This window comes from Bubalus kerabau, chromosome X (assembly GCF_029407905.1).
Source record: "Bubalus kerabau isolate K-KA32 ecotype Philippines breed swamp buffalo chromosome X, PCC_UOA_SB_1v2, whole genome shotgun sequence".
NCBI lineage: Eukaryota > Metazoa > Chordata > Mammalia > Artiodactyla > Bovidae > Bubalus > Bubalus kerabau.
This window is the reverse complement of record NC_073647.1, coordinates 128884143-128900971: the sequence shown is the minus strand read 5'-3', so window position 1 is coordinate 128900971 and position 16829 is coordinate 128884143. Positions and strand designations below refer to the sequence as shown.

General features: G+C 41.2%; 1 protein-coding gene across 8 annotated transcripts in view; it reads right to left on the bottom strand.

Annotated features, from left to right (window-relative positions):
- DMD (dystrophin) overlaps window positions 1-16829 on the bottom strand; it is a 2389494-nt gene that overhangs the window by 142859 nt on the left and 2229806 nt on the right. For 6 of the 8 annotated variants that reach the window (XM_055564496.1, XM_055564495.1, XM_055564498.1 and 3 more), the window contains one exon: window positions 8426-8487. In XM_055564496.1, coding sequence (XP_055420471.1) covers window positions 8426-8487 — 62 coding nt within the window. Of the gene's footprint in view, window positions 1-8425; window positions 8488-14579; window positions 14724-16829 lie in introns of those variants that run through there. The other 2 variants (XM_055564502.1, XM_055564501.1) reach the window with 2 other exon arrangements.

Sequence of the window (16829 nt, the reverse complement as noted above, 5' to 3'; positions counted from 1 at the left end):
ACTAGTCAGTTTTGATAAGACCACCTGAAAGTCCGTGACATACTGGATGTTTAAAAAAACAATTGTCCTTCATCAGCTGAAGAAACACTGCTCTAAAACTGACAGCCTCTTTGCAGAACTTGAAAGCAAAATATAAACTAAGCTCTTCCACCAAAATGAATGCTTGATAAACAATATGTGTGTAAACATATAAATATATGGGCACACGGGCATGCGCACACACAGATACAAACTAATAGGTAATGTATGTCCTGGTTACATAAGCTTCGATTTATAAGAAGGCACAAGGACTCTGCTGGAGTGATGCAAAGGATCAAGACTTTGTGGAATGGCCAATTCTCAAACATTCTCGCAGAATATCACCAGTTCACAAATAAGTTAATGACTCATCCACTATGTCAGAAGGAGAGTCTTTCAGAGTATTTTTAGGCCACTTTATTACTACCATGGAGAGTATGGACTTTAAAAACTTACTATCTATTTTATATGAGAGTCCTGAATGTTTTGGATCTCTTTCCAGCAAAACTGCAGCTCCTAAGAGACATACAGAGGTAATCAGACTTCTGTGCTTAAAAAAGAAATATTGGCAATGTCTGAAAAAGAGTTGACACGTTTTTAGATGCCTTTACTTTGTGTGCAAAAAAACTATCTTCTGCAGACCCAGCTACATAAAATGGTCCACATCCAGCACTTTTCTCACAGCTGCAGGTGTAACCTTAATGTTCCTCTTATTTAGATCCAGTAAACTACCCCAATTTTGGCAGCTCTTTACAATTGTAAACCAGTCTAAGCCTGAAAGAGAATCCTTTTGAGTTTCCTTCTGAAATAAGCTTTGGAAGATGCAATTCAGAAACATCTATGCATTTAGGTTCCTCAATTAGAAGCTTTAAATCAAGTTATTTGAACAAGAAGAATATTACAAAAGGATATCCCATTAAAATGCCATAAATTTGGGTTCTAAGATTACATTTCTATTTTACAAATGGGGACGATCAATTGATCTTAACTGAAGTTAAAAGAGCCGATTATTTTTCTTCTCTCTTTTATAAGCAGGATAGAAGTGAAGGAAGACCATTCATAACAGCCTTAATGTCTTATGCCTTCTATTTTGCTAATCTGAGTAAATCTCCCGTGTTAACTTTGTCAGCTAGGGAATAAAGAATGTCATTTGAGATTCCATAGCTTAATTATGCTGATAAAGCAGTTTGATAAATCATGCTACGAGTAATGGATATTCCTTGGAGAACAGTGAACTAGGAGCCATAAAATGCGTGCTCTGGACTTGGTTCCTTATCTTCCACCTATATGTCAGTATGAATAAGTCAAAGCAAGTTTTGTGCCTCAGCCTGCTCAAGTTAAGACAGAAAGAAGGAAACTGTGGCCCTATCCACTCATATGGCAGCATTATTTTCCAAATCAAAATCAGGAGCCTACTCAAGCGAATGATAGGACAGAAGACCTGAAACTGACAGAAAATGCACATGCCAGCTATATACCTAATTTATAGCTGCATAAGGATTACATACAGTTATTTTCAAAAGGTCTTTGCACACTGTGAAGTGCTACAAAGATGGAAGTACAATAACTACTCATTCGATGCTCTTATTATTCATATCTTCCAGGCTGGTGGTCCCAAAGGAGGCCTGGAGAGTTGGGTACAGCGTGCATAAGGCTGAGCCAAACCCAGCCAGAAGTTCAATTAAACCCAGACATTTAGACATGGAAGGTTGCTGCCCAACTTGGTAAGTCAGAAATCTGAAACTGAGGGAAAGCAAAGGACCAGCTCAAAGGACCCCGCATAGCCAAGCGGGGATCTGAATTGAGATATTCTTTCCAGCTCAAGGTACTATGGTATAAAATCCAAAGACAGAAGATTTAATCCATAATGATACTTAAAGAAATAGAGACAAGAGAAGGAAAATGCAAAATATTGAGTAGCTTGAGTAGGTTGAGTACAGTTGAGTTTATAAAATATGCTGCGATAATCATTAGGACATGCTCCCCGTGCAGAAGGAATTCAGTCATTCAGAGTTCTACTCGCCAGAGCATCCTCAGGAGGGAATATTTAATGGAATGGAGAAAGCCTACCAAAAGAGAGAGAATATGCTAAGTTCATTTCTCTTCCTCTTGGTAATTTGAGGAAAGAACTATAGGACTTGTATGACAGTGTTTCTAACTCTATGTGTGGAGTGTGTGTGCGTGCTCAGCCGTGTCCCACTCTCTGTGACTCCACGGACTGTAGCCCACCAGGCTCCTCTGTCCATGGAATCCTCCAGGCAAGAATGTTGGAGTGGGTTGCCAATTCCTTCTCCAGGGGATCATCCTGATCCAGGGATCAAACCCACATCTCTTGCATCTCCTGCACTGGCAGATGGATTCCTTACCACAGAGCCACCTGGGAATCAACTCTATATGAGCAGCTACAATTGTTTGTTAATGACGATACTGATGCATCTTGAAAAACCTCTTAGTCTTTTGACTCTTCACTAGGGCTGCTGAAGAATCACACTGGCCTGAGATCCATCGGACCCTAGAAATGAGCCCTCACTCGAATCCTCTGAAGTTCTTCTCAGGTGTTAGGGGCCACATGCTGATGGACTGCCTTCAAATCACAAGGGTTTTTAAGACCACTTTTCCTAAGAATTTCTAAAATAGTTATAAGTCTATTTTTGAAAATGGAGATTCTGCATCATTTGGTTGAATATCATGCAAAGTGGACTCCAGACTTGGGGCGACAGCTAAGAGGGGCTAGGTCCTTTTAGAGAATGCCAGACCCACAGAAAAAGAAGGCAACCAATTCTCCCAGAATTGGTTTTTTCCCCTAGAAAAAAACTGGTGGTGAAAGAACTTCAAAAAAGGAAAAGGCAATTGGGTTAAGAAATGTCAGATCATCTGCCACATCTAGATTTTAGTAAATGGCTGCAAATTAAATTGGTTAACTTTCTGAAGCTTCATGATTCTCTCTTCACATTATCCTATTTTTTTAAAACCTATGTCTCCTTTACAAACTGCTGTTCCTGTGCTGCACCGCTGGTATGCCCCAGGTAAACACCGCATACTATAGGGCAGAAAGAAGCAGGGAAGGGGCCGCATAAAGATTTTATTGTATTTATAATTAATATACTCTCAATCAGACAGACTAAGAAACATTTTTTTAAAGTATTTTTATTGTATGTCTGTTGGGGATGGAGGGCTTAAAAAAAAAATGTTTACTTAACATTTCAGTGATGAGCTTAAGAACCTAGACATAAATTGTGAGAAAATGACAGGCTTTTTATCATAGAGCAGCACTTTACATAAATCAATATTGTATTAGTATTTCAAAATAAATTCCAGAGCATATTACTACCTAACATCTACTGATTTTTAAAAATGTCTTTTGGAGCCTTAAAGAGCTTTAGGTTTTAAATCACCGAGATAACCATTTGGAACAACACTCTTGCCATTCTATTCGTAAAGATGCTAATGGAAACCTGAAATTCACCTCATGAATGGAACATATTATTATGTCTAAGAAATGTGGAAGAATATGCCTCTCAACAGCAAATAGAGGGCCCAGCAGGTATATTTCCCGAGAGCCTCCCTACTAGAGGGTGGCAGCTCGCCCTCACTTTACCTGTAAGACAGGAATAGGTGGCAGGATCCTTTCCCAGTTGGTTGTTTGCCAAAAATGTGCATTTTTTAAAATAGGGGTGATTAAACTTTTAGAAATCCATGTGTCTGCAAAATCAGCCAAAGGTACTTCTTGAAAATTATAATCACAACAAGTTTTGGAAACAACCTGACCCACTCAGCCCAAAGCAAGAGAAAAACAAAATTCTTCAATATTTTGGTTCCATACCCTCATTCTAAGGATAAGGATAATAAGGCCATGCCAAAAAAAAAAAAAAAAAGGCAAATTTTGTTTTTTAATATACCACTCACCCCACCACAATCAGGGTAGTCAGAGAAACATACTGAAAGAAAACTGCTTTTTGAGTTGTTCTTATTGATTTCTTTGTGCAAACAAAACAATGCTTTTGCCAAATCGTTAATGTTGCATATAAAAATTTTTGGAGCCGTTCCAATGCTCCACTTCCTAATGACTGTCAGGTCACCACTGTGAACATTTAAAGTATTTTACTATACTTTGTATTGAGTTTGTGTGGGAACCTGACAATTTCTTCCTTCATAACTTGGAATTTGTTAAACATGTACACAGTTTAAATCAAGGGGAAAACACAGTATTTTTAACCTTTGATGAAAACTCACTCAAAAAAGCCATTTTAGATCTGTTGAGAATAACCTGAAAATAATATTTTTTAAGTCAACTTTTTATGAATGGACATATCTGGAGACTAACAACACATGAGGTGATCTCTTTGTGTTTAAATTTATCTGATAAAGTTTATGGGGAATCAGGACTTAACTTTTGTCTATGTATGTGTGATGTGGGGCAAGGTGTGTATGTGACTATTGCTGCTTGTCTGTCACAGGTTCTCATTGGTTAATGAATTAGAGCCCTAGGGACTCTAAGGAAAGGGATAGATAGTACAGATGAAGAAAACTTTCTTGTTAAATATTGTATTGTAAGTAGTATAAACTTACTGTAGAAAGTCAGAAAAGAAGAATGAAAAAGAAAATCACCTAAGAATTCTACTAAGTAGAAATCTGCAAGATTAATATTTTGAGTAATCCCATAGCCTTCCATCAGTTAATGCTCTGGTGCTATTTTTGCCTGGAGAAGGAAATGGCAACCCACTCCAGTATTCTTGCCTGGGAAATTCCATGGACAAAGGAACCTGGCAGGCTGCAGTCCAAGGGGTTGCAAAGAGACACGACTGAGTGACAAAACAACAACAAGGGTAGTAAGGGTACTTAATCTTGTAGGTTATTTCAGGGATGTAGACACCCAACAAACTACTAAGTCCATCACTCCATGTGTACCTGGCAACAGTGAAAGGAAGAGTGTCCACTGTCCAGGAATCCACCATACTATTTCTAGAAATGGAATGGTTTGTTCCAGAAATACCATTCAAAAAACTGTCTATCCATAGGTAAAACCATCAACCCTACTTGTAGCAGGTGCATGGTAACCTACAAGGACATACTTTCATAAGCTAATAAAATAAACGAGGTAAATGCAAACAGTAACAGAAGACCTGGGGTGTGTTAGTCCCTCAGTCATGTCTGACTCTTTGTGACACCATGGACTGTAGCCCACCAGGCTCCTCTTTCCATGGGGATTTTCCAGGAAAGAATACTGGAATGGGTTGCCATGTTCTCCTCCAGGGATCTCCCCAACCCAGGGATTGAACCCAGGTCTCCCACATTGCAGGCAGATTCTTTATCGCTGAGCCTGGCACATGGTTTCTCTGTACCTGACTTCACCGCCCTGTGAAAGAAGGCTGTTGACACCCTTTACCAGGCACAATGGTTGCTGATATCCATTTCCATGTTCAGCACACACAGAAGGCTCTCAATAAATGGAAGATGCTATGTAACGTGTTACCATTTGAATAAAAGCCTGGGAAATATGTGATTGTGACAAAAATATTGAAAATGTAAGTTTGGAAGCTGAAAATCAAATTTCAACACTTAGTTCATTTCCAAGATGTTTGTTGTTAGGAGGGCAAAACACAAAATTTCAAAAATGGGGAGAATGAATGGTGGTGGAATTGACCACATATTTATGATGGCAGCATTTTATTCCATGTAGATGACCTCAATTAAGTTGATTTCATCAAAGAATAAGTCTGTTAACAAATGAACTCTAAAGTTCCCTGCAACTGTAAAATAACATTATCTTCCAGAGTCAGGTGATTTGCCCAGGGTTACTAACCATGCCAGATTACCAGCTTGAATGATCAAGCTACTGAGAAAACTTTAGAAATATGATGATAAAAAGCATATTTAATTCTGATTGAAGATGCAAACACCTCTTCACTGAGAGTTCATAATTAGCTCTGTATCAACCAAGTTTGTGAATTCTCATTGCAGAGTACTTCAAAGTAAGCTGGTAGAGTGTACAATGCAATGAAATGGAAAGATGTCTGAGATACATTTCCTTTAGGTGAATAAAAAATGATTACAAAAAGAATGATTCAACTTTTATAAAAATATATGTATAGAGAGAAATTTTTGAGGATACCTGCTAGATGGCTAAACATTAGTTAGTTAAGAGGTGGGTAACAGATGGTTTATCTTTTCTTTTTTTGGTAGCTTATTTATATATTTTTAAACATTTTAAAATTTTAATAAGTATTGATTCTATAATAATTATAATTTTTCATCTTTTTGTGCATATGGAATCTTAGTTCCCTGAGCAAGGATCAAACCCATGCCCCTTGCAGTGGTAGCTCAGAGTCAATCCCTGAACCACCAGGGAAGACCCTCTCATTTTTAAATAAAAGTAAATTAAAACTTTATAACTAAAGATCACTGTGATTAGAACAGGAAAAATTACAAGAGGGTTGAGCCCCTGTAAACCAGAGGTTATAATTAGTAGGTCCAGTTTAAATAAGCTCTTTACTGAAAGATTTCTAGTTTGTCTTGAAAAATCCAGAGTCTTGAGAGCACTGGGCTAGGATGACCAGCTCCCTCAGCACAGCCACTGTCTACTTCAGATGAAGTCTCATTCTCTCATTTACCAAAATGTAAGCATTCAAGTTTTCCACCTGTGGTCTTAACAATCCAGCATAAAAGCCAGAAACCTTCTGCAGGGGCTGAAAATGTAGCACTTGAAGATTAGTTGATCCTGATTTTCCTTCAGTTTTTAAAAGTGTGTGTGCGTACATACGTGCCTGTACATACACACACACATACACACACACACACATACACACACACACAAATACACACACTCTTACTGTGAGACTGGGCTGACATAATATTACTTGTATTGAGTATCTCTGGCTAGTAGAATTTTAAGTGACTTTTCTTTTACACACTTTGGCTTTTTTTTCCCAGATTTTGTAGAAGGAACTTCTGTCATTTATATTTTTCTTTATGTTTAATCTTTTATTTTATATTGGAGGATAGTTGATTAATAAGATTGAGTTAGTTTCAGGTATACAGCAGAGTGATTCAGCTATACTTATAACTATATATTATTTTTCAATTTCTTTCCCCATCTAGGTTATTACAGAATATTGAGCAGAGTTCCCTGTGCTACACAGTAGGTTCTTATTGGAAAAAGTTTAGGAAAACAATCAGGGCAGGGGAGACGCTGATATCTCCTATCCCGTCTTCATGTGTGCATGCTCAGTTGCTCAGTCATGTCTGACTTTCTGCGACCCTATGAACTGTAGCCCATCAGGCTCCTCAGTCCATGGGATTTCCCAGGCAAGAATACTGGAGTGGGTTGCCATTTCCTCCTCCAGGGGATTTTTCCCAACCCAGGGATCGAACCCATGGCTCCTGCACTGGCAGGCAGATTCTTTACCACTGAGTGACCTGGGAAGCCCCCACACCCTGTCTTCATAGCTGGAATTCATTAACCAAAGGGAACTGATGGCAGAAGGGCAGCAGGAGCTACACACAGGTACGTGGCTACATAGACGTCAAAAATATATGTCTGAGTATCCTGATTCCCATGGGTTTTCTCACAAAATTTAAAACCCGAAGAGTTCACCTCCTGCATTTCAGTCTGTAAATACATCTAGTCAAAAAAAAGTCTTTAAAAATCTTTAGTAGTAGAGAAGGCATGACGATTTTTAATTAAAACAACAAGTAGAAAAAAAACAACAACAACAAGTAGTTACAATGTGAGGGGATTCAGTTCAGATTATTCCTGAGGGATCAAAAATGGCAGAGAGTGGACTTTCATCAAGCATTTAAAAAGACTGGTGTTTCACCCTTATTTGGAGGTTGTGCATCTGTTTAAAAAATGCAAAGTTATGGGAAGGGTGGGTGCTGCCAGGCTCTTACACAAACACAAAACAAGCCATCGTAGACCAATCATTGAAATGTACATGCTAATAACCTGATGTGCTTAGGATTATGAGCACTGGAGTGACTGCAGAAAATTCCTTGACACAACATTCGTGGTTTGGCAAAAGTGTTTTCTTGGTTTCACAAGGAAGAAATCAATCAGAACAACTTGAAACAGTTTTCTTCCTTTGGGGGAAAAAACTGCCATCCATTGCAAATACTTTTTTCCCATCCTTTTAAGCAACAACAACAAAAAAAAAACTAGTAAGGCCTTTTAACCTGCTCAGATATACTGAATTTTCAGGAATCAATGAAATCCTAAAACTTATTTTTAACCAACCTTGGAAAAAAAGAAAGCTAATGGTCAATTTTGAATAGAAAGGTGCTGCTGTATTTAATTTCTTAAAAGAATCTAGTGATATATTTAGATAACAAATGGCTTACACACTACAAACTACTTTATCCTATGAGTCATCTGCCATTTCATCTGGAGGAAAGATGGCCATGTCCTTACCTAAAGACTGGTAGAGCTCTGTCATTTTAGGATGGTCCCAGCAAGTTGTTTGGGTCTCGTGGCTAAAACATAAAACACAAAGAGAGACTTTAGAATTTAGAATGAGTAATAGAGAAAAAGAGACACCAAAAAAAAAAAAAGGCACAGAATGCTTTTCGATCATTTGGCTTCATGACTTCAAAGGACTTCCATCCTGTACTGACAAATATTTATTTTACAACAGAAAGGCCCCTACCTTTGCTTTCAATGGGAAAAGCAATATGATCATGATTTTGTAACCCGCATTTGTTTATTTTTTGCACCCACGAGTCTGGTGCACTTCTGTTATCAGAAAAGCGCCTGGATATGTAATCAATAATTGAAAATCAGGGTTTCTTCAGCCATCCAACTCGGAACATACCGAAAGGACACAGACAAGGGTTATTCAACTCGGTCAAAGAGATACTGGACATTAATTTCAGAAATCAATCGCCTCGCTTCTCACTTGCTCTCACTGCCCCTGACACGTTTCCCTTACTTTCTTCTCCGTATCCAGATCTCATCTCCATGATGATGTCAGCTTAGGGTTTATCCATTGCCCGACTCATAGATCATTCTATCTTCCCACTTCCCATAATTTCAGAGTATCTTTTTGACTCAGCGCTCGCTATGCCACTGCACCTTTTCCTATGTTTACTTGGGCCTGAATGAAGCATTCACAGTTCCCTTCCATTTCTTGAAGTTTAGGTAAATGTGGTTGCCAGCTATCAGCTCCTGCCGCAAAAAGAACAGAACACCTTTGTTCCTCATTCAATTCCGGGAATAAACCTGGGAGAGATAACTACATATACTTTTCCTTTACTTTGGACCATCTACAAAAATCACCACAGCATCATATTTCCAGTTTGGGGGGATTACCTGACTGGCCTTTGATGCAGTAAAGTGCAGCCTTGAATGATATTTCGGTACTCATAAGCAGAGCCTATTCATCATCTTTCAGGGAGAAGAGTGGGGGGCAGATGGAGAGAGGAGAAATGGCTTAAATGTGGACACTTGAAGGGGAGCAGAAAACACAGAGGCTGCACACAGGAAGAGGAGCGTGTGGAGGCCAACAAAGTCAAATATAGGTGTTAAATCTTAGGATTAGACTCTGCCTCTGTGGCATACTAGCTGTGAAATTTGGGGCTGCCCTGCTCACCTAGGGGTGTTAAAGGATAAATTAGTAGAGGTCAGTGACTGATACCTTCTGGCACTCAATATGTGGTCATTTTTGTTATTATGTGGCGCCCCCAAGTTGTTGTTGATTTAGTTGCTCAGTCGTGTCTGACTCTTGTGACCCCCATGGACTGTAGCTTGCCAGGCTCCTCTGTTCACGGGATTTCCCAAATTACTGCCCCTTGAAAGCAAAGCTTTCATTAATTGATTATGATAGAGGTGAGGATCCAACTGTGGTAAGTCAGCCACACCTTAAGACCTTTCATGGGGGCAAAAGCAATGCTCAATATGCACTGCCTCCGTTTTACAGAAAATATGCAAAACGGAGAAACATTTACTGTGGTCTGCTAAATATAACACAATCACAAATGACACAAAGATGTGTGGCAGTTCCCCAAGCTGTACAACTTCAGAGACCAGCCCTCTGATATTTCTCAATCAGTAACTGAACGGTGAAGGCCAGTGAAAGAAATCTACAAGAAAGGGTTCCTTGCTGAAGGGCTGCTTCAGTCTCTTCCACACCTGTCCATTTCTGTTTGACTTTTCCACAGAGGCAATCCGCATGTGAGGAGTAGACAGGGGCTTCTCAGCCGAGGGCATGTAGCAGAGTAGAGTCCAAGTCTTGCAGAGCAAGACAAGCAAAAGATACAGCGCATGCAGTAGGGAGTTTTAGAAAGCCCCATGTCCACAATGGTTTATGATCTGTAGAAGGGGTGGGAGGGACGGGTACTTTATATGCACAGCACAAGAAGGCTGCAGCTTGCAGCTTCATAGAGAAAAAAAAGTGTTGCTTATTCTCAAGCATTTTTTTAAAGCTCCGAACAAGACCGTGTACCAATTCTGTACACAAGTCCCAGCAAGGAAAGATTACCTGCTATGGAGATCACCCTGCATTTAGGCCTCTGCCATTTCCTATGGCCATCATATGTGAGCCCCAGGGAGAGAAGGAGGGAGAAGAGGGGGAAAGCACGTGTGTCCACATGTACAGGCTCTTATTACACACGCTGTGTAATTATAACACACCATCTCCACCACGTGTGGGAGGACTGGAGCATCTTCAATCGATGGGCAGAAAAACATCTGTCTGAGCTGATAAACCTGACCTGACAGAGACAGAGAGAACCAGTCTGAAAAGCCACCATCTGTAATGGACGTTAAATTGGGGGAACACGGGCAAGAAATAACTTGTATCAAATGTGATTTCCAAAGAAAAGAGAAAGCTGCCTCCGAGTGACAGGAGAAGAGACTGAATGGGAGCTTCAGGGAGCTCCCTCCCTCCAAAGATTTCATGACTGTTGATACATTTACACCTCTACCTTTTAAAAAATATTTATTTATTTGGCTGCACTGGGTCTTAGTTGTGGCATGTGAGATCTAGTTCCCTGCGTGCGTGTTAAGTTGCTTTAGTCATGTCTGACTCTTTGTGACCCCATGGACTGTAGCCCACCAGACTCCTCTGTTCATGAATTTCCCAAGCGAGAATACTGGAGTGGGTTCCCATGCCCTCCTCCAGGGGATCTTCCCGACCCAGGGATTGAACCCTGGTCTCCTGAGGCTTCTGCATTGCAGGTGGAATCTTCACCACTGAGCCACCAGGGAAGCTCCACTTATTCCAGTGATTAAAAATTATGAAAGGGATTTTAGAAATGATCATTTAATCCATCCATCTACAGCGATATTGAAATGTCCTTTACTGGAAGAAGGAAAACATTCTAAGCCTCCACTTTCATACTCCATTCCTGAGCTACCAGATGCTAGTTAGTCCTACCTAGGTACTCATTCTCTCTCCCAATTACTTGTGATTCTAGGGGATCCGAATAACCTACATCAATGAACTCAAACCAGTCCAAAAGCCAATTTCATTTACCATCTTTGTCTTCCTCTCCAACACACAAACCTTTTATTTTGAAACAATGCAAAGTAACTAGAAAAACAGATCTATATTTCACCTTTGCCGAGTTAGCTTCACTTCAATTACAACCCAGCAGTAAGTGAAAGAAGTGAGCACAAGTGCAAAGAAGAAAAGAATAAAGGGTGGGACTAATCTTCCCAACTAGAAAAATAATCTTTTAATCATTTAATGCAAAAAACGACTGGCAACATAGCTGTAATGACTTCGGCTTTGGGAGTAACTATATGGAGAAACAAATACACATTTCACTGTACGTGGGTATTTTTGATGAATCCAAGGCCTGGTGGGACATATTTAACCTCCTAAACAGATAGGAAAGATGAGTATGAACAGGATGAAACGGTAAACACAAACTTGCATAAGTCCTATCTACATTCTACCTTATAGGACAAATCAATTATTGGTCTCTGATCAATACTGGTTTTTACAGCTGTATTTCTGACTCTGTGCCTGTCTTCAAAACAGGAGAGGATCCTCAGTAACTCCATGAGAAGCAGCTCAGGTTCATCTGGAATATACAGACAATACAGAAAAATATGCTGTGCTGGGGAGGTGGTGGTGGACGGGTGGTAGTACTGCTTTTTTAGCAACTGTCTTTTCTGCACTTCACTTTTCACATCGTTAACACATTCCCCATATACCATGTCTAACTCGAAAGGCAATTCTGAATCCTGCTCACAAGTTAATGGTTATATCTTTGTTCAGCCTTCCTGAAAACAGTGATGTTCCACATAGATCAAAATTCTATACATGCATTCACAGAGACCAGCCTCATAAATAATCCTTAAAATGCCCTTTAAATCTTTAAAAAATGTTATTGATTTTGGCCATGCTGGTTCCAAAACCTGGCATCAGATATGCCTCTCTGAACAGCCTTCAAACTCTGATCTCCTCCCTCTGCCCTTTTTTAATGTGTACAAGCTACCATAATCTCTCTTTTCCCTTTTATTTTGGGCCATGATAAGAACGTAAAACAAATTAAAATACACAATCACTGGATGTGACAAAAGACCCTGGCAACACCTACGTGTCAATAATAAGAAATTAAAGTATTACTCCACTGAGCACAGGACTGACCTAATTTCCTACCACACAATTTACATTTTCTCTCACCTTCTTTAGTTTCAAGTAGTGTGTAAGGTTATTATAACCATCTCAGAGCTGTTCCTACTGTCAGTGCTGGAATATCAGACTTACTGGAATTGCTTTTTTAGTTTCTTTAAAAACAAACACTAAACACTTAGAAAAAGTAACAAAATTCCACTGTTCTCCCCAGGAAAATGGCAGTTGCCTAATTAAACTAAGATTTCTTCTGCCACCACTGTTATTTGGTACTGAAAATATTCCAAACAGTTGCCTTTTTAAAAAATATCTTTCCACTATTTCCCAGGGAGGAACGTGATCCCTATGCAGCGATATAAAGGTAGCGTTCTATTGCAATTTGCAGAGGATTAGAGTTTGGCTTCATATATAATCTGAAACCCATTGATCCACACACACAAAATCACTTCCCTTTAATCTGGGGATCAGACTCTTTTTCTAGAGAAACCTTGGCATTTGCATGCTGAATGCTGAACTTGGCTGCCACTGCTGGAAGACTCGAAGGGTGGGAATGGGAAAATATATTTAAAAGTTTCTGCTACTGTGGGTAGGGGGTTTAGGGGGGTGGGTGTCAGTGTAAGCATCAGATATCCTATTCTAGTCCCCATTTCTTGTTCCCTGTGATTGTTAACATTTTATTCTGTTCGGCTCAAGCCAGGGCAAAGATGATTGTCTCCGTGACTGTTCCAGCTGTTACTCCTCCTCCGTTCTGTTTGCTTTTCAGGGCTTAAATCCCACCCACCCTCAACTTCAGCCAAAGCAATTTCACTTCAGGGTCGTGTCCAATCCAAGATCAAACAATGATGACTGAAACCAATTCTACCGTGATCAAGGGTCAGAAACCTTTCATAGAGCCATGTTGTTTCATTTGTTCTGCTGCTTTTCCAAGAGCAACTGGATTCTCCAAAGAGGTGATTTGGGACAAGGAAATAAAAAATCTAGACAAAAAAGAAAGGGTGGTGGGGGGTGACAGGGAGAGGCCACAGGAATAAAGAAGCCAAGAGACCAAGAAGAGCTTGTTGGCCACATATGTTCATTTCACTTAAAGACTTCAGTACATCACTTACATTGGATGAATTCTTTTTCCACGTTAAAGTATTTTATAATTAATAATATGTCTCTCTTGGGCAACCAAACCCTTTCAATTCAAGCTTCAAACTTAATTTCAAATTGAACGGTGATAAACAGTGTCCTGCCCTTTTCATTGTCATGATTCGACCGAGAATGACAAACTTTGCTTAAAGACCGGCACAGACACCTGGAGAAACGTGAGAAGGACACCCAGAAATGACTCCATGTTCAACCCCAGAGGGCAAAGAAAAAAGAAAAAAAAAAAAAAAAACCACCCTGAATCCTCTATGTCAAATCCTTGACTTTTAGGCTCTCCTTGCCTTTTCTTTCTTTCCTGATTTCTCCAAGTCTTGGGGCATGGGACGAACACAGTAGAAAATGCAACGAGGGAAATGTCAGTTGGAATCCTCGGAAGAAATCGGGCAGAAAGTTGACCTTTTGGCACTTGCAGCGCAATGGAAGGTAGAGCCTGGCGCGCCCCTTCCTTCTGCGAGGTCTGGAGACGGTTTAGGAAGCCTGGCTGGCTTGCGTCCACACAGACAGCCTGGAAAGGAGCAAAAAGCTCCCGCAGCTCCAATCCCCGCGTGGGGAACGTTCTGTCCCCTCTGGGTATTGCGAGACATCAGCCTTTTCGCTCCAAGCCCGTCCCAAAGTCGGGGGAAGGGGCTCCCAGCGAGCCGGGGGGGGGGAGCCCCGGGGGCGCACCTGCTGCGGCGCCGCAGGGACCCGCGGGGGGACCTTGCCCTGATGGCCGGCCGTCTAGAGCCCGTGGTCGAGCCGCCACGCGAGTCCAAGTTTTGGCCGCCTCTGCTAGCACCCTGCTCGCGCCACAAGTGCACGGACTGCGGCGATCTGAGGGCGGCGCGGTGCACTTACCCTTTGAGCTGTTCCCTCATGGCTGCTAGGGCTCCGCGGTCGGGGGAGGGCGTGAGCGGAGAAGTGAGCTTCCCAGAGCCGCCGGGCTCCCCGAAAGTCGAGCTGCCGCCGCCGCCGCCCAGGCTGAAAGCACTGCGGAGGAGCCGGCGCGGGCTAGCAGGCGGACGGGCGGAGCGCGGGAGGGGGCGCTGCAGGCAGACGGGGCGGGGATGGGCAGGGCTCCGCCCCTACCTAGCGCCCTGGGAACCCGGACTCTGGGAGACCGGCAGTCGGGGCTTTCAAAACGGAAAAGAAAAAGAGAAAAGCAAAAGAAAGACGGAGCAGGAGATTTAAGGTAGTGCCCGGAACCTGGAAGCCACACACTGCCCTACCAGCACCCCCTTAAATCCTCCAGCGAGACAACTTGTTGCCTAAATAAATGACCTAGGTGCAAATGACCTCATCGCAGATAATTAAGTGTGTGGGCTCAAGAGTTTGCTTTTTAAAGAGTGAAAGAGAAAAAATTCACGAGCATAATTCTTCCTCCCCCCACCAATCAAAGATTAAACTGATGGAGCTGTAAGGACATGATATTCTAGTTTCGGTCATCCTGGGCTAAATAGGTTTTAAGGAAGCATTTGTCTGTGTATTTGTGACAGCGGTCGTTCTCATCCTGTAGTCCCAGGACCAGCAGCATCACCTGGGAACTTAGAAATGAAAATTTCCTGGGCTCCAGCCCAGAGAGAGCTACTGAATCAGAAACTCCGAGCACAGTGAACTTTGAGAACCAGTAGTATAGACTCTTTAAATAAAAACCACCACCAATGGTGTGGTCTTTTAGTATTCTTTAGAGAAATCTAAAAGGAAACCATTTCCAATGGAACGTTATATTGGAAAAGTTACAGGGCCTGGTAGTTAAAATAATTCTAATTGCAGAGTTTGCAATATGACGACACAGGTTAACTATGCAAAATTGTGACAAGCTTGGAAATATTCCGAAGAGAAGAAAGCCTTCATGAGCACAAGAATTTTTCTCAACCTTCACATAATATCTTTGATTAAAGAGTCCAAAGGGTATTTTCAGATAAACTTCCTTAGTGGTTTCATTGTCCCTGTTTGTCCATTTATTTTGTTGGCCTGCTTTTCTTTTTATCATCTTTCAACCATTTCGTTTTCACTCTCTGTTCTGGTTGATTCATTCTTCAGCTTACAGTTTAAAGGGTTCCCCTTTTTCTTTTTAAATGTCCTCTCTCTCAACATTTCCCCCTCACCCCTTCTAGGCCAGAATGTTTGAGGTGAAAGGATTCTAGCTATCAATCTCCTTTTCCTATCTGCTATGTCGCAGCAAAAGAGGCAAAAATAATGTGCATGAACCAAAGGTAAAGGGAGTGTGAAGTTTCTTCATTACCCTTGACAAACCACATACAAATGTAAACTTTATAGGGAAGACACCGTGCATGCAGGTCTGATTGGTGTTGCTATTTTAAAACAGATAGAGCACTTCTTGGGGCTTCCCAGGTGGCTCAGTGCTAAAGAATCCATCTGCCAATGCAGGCACCGCAGGAGCTGCAGGTTCGATCCCTAGCTTGGGCAGATTCCCTGGAGGAGGAAATGGCAACCCACTCCAGTATTCTTGTCTGGAGAATTCCATGGACAGAGGAGCCTGGTGGGCTATAGTCTATGGGGTCACAAAGAGTCAGACACAACTGAGCACACACACAGGGCACTTCTGGCATTGGACCTGATACACTGAGACATTACTGCTATCTTTTAGTTATTTTGAGCCAGTGAATTGTGGACTCAGCTGCTATTAAGGTCTGGGGGGGCAGAGTGCACACCAGGACTGGCTTTGCATGAGGCTGTCCCTTGGTCTCACTGGAGATTCTAGGTCTGCCCCTATCTTTGGGGAAAAGGGATTCCTGTTCTGTGATAATGAAGTGGTGTGGTGGCCTTTGCAGTTAATCAGTGATGTCACCTCTGTGTCAATGTAGCAAATGGTGACTTAAATATTGTTCATATGTATTCCAGTGAAAAGATGCAAACCTTCCAGCATGGACATTTGTAAATATTAGGAAACACTGTCTTTCTCTTCCTTTCTAGTTTGTTTTACACTTTTAAATTACCTGCTTAAGATTTGGGGATTCTGCTGTTTCTCTTAAATCAATGCTCAAGTCTACTTTCTCAGTGTCCAGCTAAAAACTACTCGAAACAATTCATTGGGGGGAAAAAGGAAAATTAGAAATTACTATTCAAATTTTCTCTTACATTTGA